Below are 8856 nucleotides of genomic sequence, written 5' to 3' on the forward strand. Positions count from 1 at the left end.
CGGGGCTGAGGAAGAAGGGCGTGTCTCCCGGTTCAGTCCCAAAGCATCTCTCAGGACCTCAGCTCCTGCCTTTCTCAGGAGAAAAGCAGGTGTTGCTAGAGTGGTCAGGTAGGCAACTGAAGCCGAACGGCTGGTGGAGGACACGAGGGCGTGGCCTCCTCCTCCTCCTCCTCCTCTGGCCCCACCCTCTAGGTCCCGTGGGTGGTTGTCATTGTCCAGGAGAGCAAACATGCGGTCCACAGAGTGGCGAAAGTGGTCCCAGTCCTCCAGGCTTAGGGTGAAGTTGAGGTTGAGATCGTAGGCGTGCTCGTCAAGTCTGTACAAGGGTTCAAGTTCGGACCAGTTCGTCGCCCACGGAAACGGCCGGGTGCTTTCCGGGTCGTCCTCCGCCAGGCTCTTATCCCTCCCATCCTTCCCAAATCTGCCCTCTAGGGGTACAAATCATACACACGCACACATACACATTCACATTTTCTGTTTTATATCCGAAAACAGAAAGCTTCTCAATCCACAGGGCGATGCATACTTTAATTCCACGGATTCTATGGGAATGGATTGATGCTTGCAGTTCAGTGAACAATAAAAGTAAGCAAAAAATAGTAATGAGAAAAATGAAACGAAACACATGATTGGAGAGTGGAAAGAAGTTGTATACATGCTCCAGGCAGAGCCCTACAGAACCAGAGAGCTGAGAGAAGTGATGTGCTGATGGAGGAGCAGAGGGATGGAGGAGGTGTGTCTGTCCTCTAGTGGTCAAATATAGAAATGCATGACAGGAGAGCAGCAGCCATGTTGCGAGTGGCTCCATGCAGACAGACAACGAAAGAAAAGCTCTTTCAAACGAGCAGAGTGTCATGCAGGCCAAACAAAACTTAAGTCAGAAAAGAGGGAGGAAACAAAACGGAGAGAAAGAGAGAAAAAGAGAGAAAAAGATGGGTTAGATCGGGTGGTGGCTTGGTGGTACTCTATCCCAAGGAACGTGAAGCAGAACTGTCCAAACTCACAGCGATTTGTAGGCAGGCTTCTTCATTTTGGGCCATTTGCGACGCTGAAACTGCCTAATGCCACAAGCAACGATAAGACAGACCGTTACCCCGCCTCCCAGACTCAAGCAGGTGATCAGAGAGAGCCAATCAGAAGGCTCATGAGCTTTAACATGTACATATCAGCAGGCAGAAAAGGACACATGCAAGAGGTAGTAGAGGGCAAGGGAAAGGAGGAGTAAGAGAGATTGTGAGAGAGAGGGGGGGGGAGTGCACAGTGCAAAGCCCTCTATGGAATTAAACCAAATGAAGGAGAAGACTGCTAAGAAGTAGCCTCTGCACGTAAAGCAAAAGCTGTCAACGTACCTTTAAGAGCAATATGTAAGGAGGAGGAACTCCTTTTTACTTATTATTTATAGAAATGAATTATGCTGAAACCTGAACTGACCTATCCATGCTTCACCCACAAATGTGTTGGACAAGCTTTATAGAGAAAAGTCCCATTCAAACTAATGAGAAACTGCACTAGACTTTGTTGACATTTACCACATAAAGATTAGTTGAAGACGTCACACAAAGAAATGGTATTTTGCCAAGTAAAATGATCTTAAATATAGTCAATAAATCTAATATTTCACCTGCTGAGATTGTTGTAAGCTTAATGTAAGACTATTTAACCTATTTCTAGATATTTTTAACTTTATTTTCTCATTCTATTGGCAGATAAATTTGCTTTTTTTAAGAAATGTGCTTAAACCAGCAAAATGATCTGCCACTATATTGAGATCATTTTATTTGATGAAATTACCTACAACAAGTAAATAATGTCTACAAAGAAGCTAGATAATCTTATAACCAGTGCACAACCATCTCAAAATTATATATCAACTAGATTTAAGATCATTTCACCTGACAAGATACTATGTTTTGTAGTGTAGGCTACATTGTCAGGAAAAAAAAAGAACTGTCCAGGTAAGATTTTAGTCCCACAAGGTACAAACAATGTAAATGTCCCCTCAAAAGTGTAAATGTTAACGTACCCTTAAAATACTCCCTTAAAAGAGTTTACACCACATTCACTTTTCCTGGTAAAAAAGCGTAATTGTACCTTTTCACAGCATGTTTTTAAAGTAGAAAAATAAAATAAAAAGCCTGGAGCCAAAACAGATTATAAACAACTTAATAAAATATAACCGCAGCAGAATATGATACAGTTATGATCCCAAACTAAAGGTACTGTAAACATACACTTGAGGCTACTACTAGTGTTAGGGTTTGTACCCTGAAAGGTACAGTACTTTGTGAGAGTGTACTGAGACTATGGCAGTGTGACTAATCAAAACTGGACAGACTGGAAACGACAACAGATTTTCCAACACGCTCATGGTTAGTACTCCCAATCTCTTAGCAGTGTGACCTTTCATACACATACAAAACCATTTAATTTAATTAGTACATTCTAAATGTACATCATTTGACAAAAAAGTTGTGTGCTACAGTTTCCCATCAGGTTCAATGGAATTTGTTTACCAGCATTGTGTAAAGCTCATCTAGCCTTCCAAAGCTGCTATGAAAAATGCATTTGAGGGTGGAGCATGGATAGACTAAAGACCTCTGGAGTCATAGTCATTCTGCAGTCGGCCCATATTAGGACTTGCATGTCTAAACAGGTTTTCTCTTGGACACTGTTTTTGAAAAATGTGGTAAACAAAAATGCTCCCGACCTGAATGTTTTGTAATGTGTATGTTTCCTCCTTTGTGTGACTGGATCCTGTGTTAACTTGCATGTAGCCATATGGGTCATTCTATAGAAATGTCCACTTTTTTATCTCTCCATAGGAGTCACTGGTGTTACTGATCCTCATTGGTGTTACACATAAGAAAGGGAACACCAGAGACATTTTTAATGAAAAATGCATTTTACTAAATGGCTGCTACAGAGCATCAAACCACATGTTGTCAATCATGGAATATCCACTAAAATATGGAATTTAATCCATTTGTATTCTATTTTTTCACAATGACCTCAGAATAAAGTCGGTCACACCAGTGACTTCAGCTAAAAGCTTCATATGAAATCATGAGCTAAATGAGAAAATCTCTGATAACTGAAAGACACAGTGGACTCACCATGGGCTTTTCTTCATAGATCCTCAGAAAACAGGTAAAAGGAAGTCGAGTGATGTCATTAGTGTGATTTTTATTTCAAAATAAAAGATTTTTTGTTACGCAGTAACACCAGTGACACGACTCCTGGGGACCACAACTTTCATTATACATTTTATAATATTTATTTGCCATTTGTTTTCTTTATGTCATTTAATTAATATATTTCACAGTCATGTATAGATTATTGCAGTTAAAATTGTAGAAAAACATTTTTTTACCTCAAAATATGGCCTCATCCTTTACACATGACTGTGAGGATGAGCTCTTCTGTGGTGCTTGGAATTCTATATGACTGATTTAAAAACCAATATTGCTAAATTGGCGGCTCAAGAAGGTGTAATTGTTAAAATAACATTGTTTTATTTTAAATATAAATACATTGTAACCCTAACATGTTTTTTCAAACGTGATGTATCTGTAAATGCTAGGGACACAAAAATGGACGTTTCCCTAGAATGACTCATGCGCCTATGTTGCCTCCTTTGTTTTAGCGACATTCCAGGGAAAAATGTACATACAGCAAAAAGTGTTATTTTTGTTTACCACAGCATTCAATAGCAGCAATTTTTGAAAATGTTATTCATTTTTTTTCCATGGAGAAAAACAGCTTAGATCCAATATTCTTAATATCGGCATGAACTCGACTACAGGATGATGGCACAACTTCAGTGGTCTATTTATAACTGAACTGGCCTCTCACTGTGCTGTCATTACCATTAAAATCTCTCCATAGTGGTCAACATTAAAAAATTGCTGATAATCTTCCAAAACCAGCTGATCTCAGATCAGCACAGAAAATTCAACCCTTTTTCATTCATCACTCTAAAGTCTTCTCATTCATTTTATTGTTAGCAGACGTCTACAGTCCGTAGACTGATTATTAGGTGTGTTGCAAATCAAAACATTCATTTGCATTCATGTGTTCTTCCATATGCAAGGAAACTGTTGATTGAATGGATTAGTGCATTTCTGGCTATAGAAGACTCAACTAAATTAGTTGCCACACTACTCTACTGAAGTCGTATCAAATTCAGTTAGCAAAGATACCTGTATTCATCATAGCTGCTTCTCTCTTTACCTCCTGAAGAAGAGACAATATCGTTAGTTAGAGAGCGTTAAGACAGGTCAAGTTATAGTCACGTACACACTCCTATATACCAACAGAGCAAACTGCTGAGCTAATTAGGCTGTTTACATGACTTTTACATGGGGTTGGTGGGTACTGCTGTAGACTACCTATTAAAGGGGTCATCAGTCCTGTCCACAAAGGGCCAGTGTGGCTACAGGTTTTTATTCTATCCAGGCAAAAGCAACTCATATACTTCATTAATTGTTTAAAGGGCTCATATCTTGGAAAATCAAATTTCCCTCATGTTCTTTAAATAAAGGAGTTTGAGGTAATGTGTAAACATTGTCAACGTTTCAAAACATGCCATTCACTACCCAGTCCATACAGTCCATATATGGAAACCATGCTGCAAAATGCATGACTGTTTCTGTGATGTCACAAGAACCAGCTCTTAATAAAAAATACAGCGTGATTCAAAAAGATTCATCCCTTTCAAAGCGCCATATTTTACAATCATGAGGCTCCTAGGAACCAATCACAATCCAATTGAAAGAGGGGGTCATAGAGTTTCTGACTGTCAGTGGAAGATGGCTCCCTTCAGTCTGAGAGGAGATGAGACCCCTGAGCAGAAAGCGTTCTGTGTTCTCCACTTCAATAAGAGTGAATCCGTCATAACTGTGCAGTGTGATTTTCGTGGGCAGTGAAGCTCCAACAGCTCAGAGCGTTCATCGTTGGTTCCACAACACTGGATGATCTCCGAAATCGCACTGAAAGAGCTGTGAGTGCAGCAACACCCGACATGCTCAATCCAGTATGGGATGAGTTTGACTATGGCGTTGATGTTGTCTGTACAGCTGGAGGAGGTTCATACTGAGACCTTGTACAATTACATAATAAACTTTATGCTCATTTAAACCATTTACAGTTTACTGCATTGATCTGTAATGATTTACAAGGGAAATAAATCATCTTGAAATCAGATGAATCTTTCTGAATCACCCCGTATATCCACCTATTCAGCCTACAGCAGTTTAGCCCCGCCCTTTCACATTGAAGTTCTAGAGAGTATTTCAGTGCTTTCTGAATGAGGCACAATGCAGGGCAGCCAATCAGTACAGCTTATTTATCATAAACAACAACAGTTTGATTGTAGGAGCCAAAGGTTGGAAAATGGTCATGTAAAAAAAACAAACATAACCATTTTTGGTACATAAACCCACACAGATGTTATAAGTGGACAACACGGGAAAAACTCCCTAATGAATACAAGCCAAATGTAAACGTAGGCCCTTTATACACTGAGACCAACTGATTAAACAAGTAGATTCAAGTGTGCTTTGGCTTGATTGGAAGGAAAACCTGCAGCCACACCCTTTGTGGAGATGACCGGTGATCCCTGGTCACTGGATACTGGATACTGCTTGTGTTTGTGTGATATTAAGTTCCTTATACAACAACAAAACAATGTCAGCACATCCAAAACCTGTTTTTGTTGTGGTCAGTGAGCAAAGAGACAACAGAAAAGGACATAGTAATCTATGTTTTTAAGCAGACGGCAATTAAAATTTACTTAATACTTTAACACATTATGATGGTATCAAACCTCATTGAGTCACACAAGACCCAATATGTGGCATAAGTTTAAGACCTTATTTCAGTAGCAGAGCAGCTTAGCTAGTTAAGATGAAAGAGTCTGTTTGCATGAAAACAAGGAGGACAGAAAGCAAGGCAGGGCCAGGGTCGGGTGAGGATGAGGATGATGATGTGGAACTGTGGCTACTCTCAGGTCCATCTTTAGTCTGAAGAGTGCTTGGTGTAGTCTGAGAGCAAACCTTCTGCATGTGTAGTTGATGTTCAGTTAGTGAGTGCTGATAGCTACGAGTGTGTATGTGTATGAGTGTGTGTGTGTTCATAATTCTGCAGATGTGTGTTTGCGTGTCGTGTGCACGTGCAACTCACCCAGGTCCAAGTTGCGAATGCGTGGGTTACACTGTTTATGACCCTTGCAGCCTCGCAGCTCCATGAGCTGAACGTGTAGCTGGTTGAGAACGTGCCGGTCCAGCGTGTTCACTGCATTCACCAGCTACAAACACAGAGATTGAGGAGGTTGCAGAATTTATGGTAGTTCATAAATATGTCTAGTTTTTTCTTAACCCCAAATTTGAGTTGTTTAAAGTCAACCTGAAAACAAAATTTACATTTTTTTAACCTTGATAGGTCATTTTAAGCACAACCCATTCTGACATATCATTCAAAAGACAAAATAAGTTAAATGACCCTTATTGGTCCCACAACGGGGAAATTTCACCTCCGCATTTTAACTCATCTGTGCAGTGAAACACCACATACACACTAGTGAATGCTCACACACACACACTAGGGGGCAGTGAGCACACTTGCCCGGAGCAGTGGACAGCCCTATCCACGGTGTCCAGGGAGTAGTTAGGGGTTAGGTGTCTTGCTCAAGGGCATTTCAGTAACGTACAGTCGGCTCAGGGGATCAAACCTTCCGGTCACAAGGCCGGTTCCCTAACCTTAAGCCCATGACTCCCCCAAATGTGTAGTGTATTGGTTTTTGCGCACCTATAAATAAATCTGATGTTTAGTTGCATCATCACGTTCCAGTGGCAGGGAAAAAAATGATACTAACCAATAATATCTTAGCATGTTTTTCCCTCCCTCTCACCACCCCGACCTATCAATGAGCGAATACACTGGTCATCACCCCTGTTCCAACTCCAGTAGGTTAGCCTGCCCTGGACGACCTCTTTCTCTCGTTACTTGATTTAATATCTCATTTTTACATTCTCTCATTTTAATTGGTTATTAAAATAATCACTTATTTCAGCTTGTTTATGCTGGTAACCCGTGTTCATGTTAACGTGAGTGAGATTTAGTGAGGTTAAGTATCTGGCAGTATGTGCTTAGGTAGTCACGATCATGCACAGGTTCATTTTAAAAATAACCTGACTTTTTCCTGAAGTTGTTTTCTCTTACTTCTGCCATGGAAGTGTAAGACAAGCAAAAGCAACACAAATGCTAAAAGGCTAGCCTGATAACTGGTGATTCACCTGGTCTATGTCTTCAAAAAAAGCTCAAATTATACATATTAAAATGAAGTTTTCAAGAATAATCAATCATGTTTCAGAAACTACAGAGAATACATATCAAAATGTCACAGTACTTCATTTCGACAAAATCTGTGTTCAGCTGATGGAGAGGTTTCCTCCAGACGAATCCACATCTTACATTCATTTTTGTTTTTGGATTGGGAAATGAAAAAAAAACAACAAAAAACGTCCTTTGCTCTGTCAGGGTATCTGGCATCTTTTATAAGTCTACCCACATGGGAGCCACCAGAGCTGCTAGAGTCAGCAGAGCTCCATCTCCGTTGGCTGATCACCCGTTCCTCCTGTCCTTCCTGCCAGACGTGATGATGCTCTCCTGCTTGTCAGCATGCATGACTAGAATCACCACAGTGGAGCCACCAGCATCTGGCACCGATCATGACTGACAGAGAACCTATGAGAACGTTCTAACATTGTCCTGGATTATTCAGAATATTTCTGAAAGATGTTCAAGCTCTAAGCTTCTTTGTATCTTGTCATAAAATCTCGTTAGCTCTGTCATTCTCTCTTCATCCGGGGTCGACCAGAGGAGGATGGGTTCCTCCCTTGAGCCTGGGTTCCTCCCTTGAGCTTGGGTTCCTCGCGAGGTTTCTTCCTCTTACTGGGGAGTTTTTCTTCACCACTGTCACCTCTGGCTTTCTCATAGGGGGCCTGGACCCGGATTCAGTTCCTTACGTCGATACATGGACTCCTTTTTATTTTTCTTTTATTTTCTTTTTTATTCTTTTGATCCTTCCTAAACTGCTTTTCTGTTAAGCTGCTTTGAGACAACACTAGTTGTAGAAAGTGCTATACAAATAAATGTTGTTGTTGTACCCAGGCACATCGTTGGAATATGTGTAGCTTCAAATTCAAAAATATGCCACTGCGCTTCGCTGCCAAGTACAAATTTCATTTTTAGTAACAATGAAGCTTTAGAGTAAACTATTTTTAATACCCAAGATGAACATCTAAAAGTAGGATATCATGAACAAACTACTCAAACCCTCTACTATCCCACAGGAAGAGATAGAAAGCTAACAACACATCACACAATGTGAGTGTGTGATGTTTCAGGCTAGATTTGTTGCAGAATTGAATCAGATTAATTCTTTTTTTCCCCTCTGAAGCCCAATACAGATGTGGAGTATCAGAGTAACTTCTTTAAAGTTTGCCTGATGTGAGCTTGGAAGTTCCCGTTACTCTTAGCACTAAGTGTGTAGTAACCTAATTGTACTGTTTCTTGATTAGAGGAGACTAGTTTATCCACAGTCAAGGTGCAAAATACACTGATTAACACTGATTGGGCCCCTTTAAATCAAAATGGGTGGGGGGGCTGAAAATAAACCCATTTTGACATTATGCTGTCTGTTTGTGAAAAACAGATGCAAACTCAGGGAAAGGTCCTTGTTTAGCTGCTACACCCACAAACGGTGAGCTTCTGTCTTTGATATTCTTAACTAACTAGACATGCAGCACTGGTCTGCCTCAGGGTGGCGCTGTAGCAAACTGGCTCACCCTGTTGGTA

At 40.5% G+C, this 8856-nt stretch overlaps 1 protein-coding gene across 2 annotated transcripts in view; it reads right to left on the reverse strand.

Moving 5' to 3' along the window:
* Positions 1–266: 266 nt before the first annotated feature.
* Positions 267–8856, reverse strand: part of sulf2b (sulfatase 2b) — an 89249-nt gene continuing 80659 nt past the window's right edge. The window contains exons 18-21 of one of the 2 annotated variants that reach the window (XM_036590745.1): positions 6181–6304; positions 4200–4233; positions 1005–1058; positions 267–428 (exon numbers count right to left, since the gene is read on the reverse strand). In XM_036590745.1, the coding sequence (XP_036446638.1) occupies positions 398–428; positions 1005–1058; positions 4200–4233; positions 6181–6304 (243 nt within the window). In that variant the 3' untranslated portion in view covers positions 267–397. The remainder of the gene's footprint in view (positions 429–1004; positions 1059–4199; positions 4234–6180; positions 6305–8856) is intronic. The other variant, XM_036590746.1, reaches the window with a different exon arrangement.

Source organism: Colossoma macropomum, unplaced genomic scaffold, assembly GCF_904425465.1.
Source record: "Colossoma macropomum unplaced genomic scaffold, Colossoma_macropomum, whole genome shotgun sequence".
Taxonomy (NCBI): Eukaryota; Metazoa; Chordata; class Actinopteri; order Characiformes; family Serrasalmidae; genus Colossoma; species Colossoma macropomum.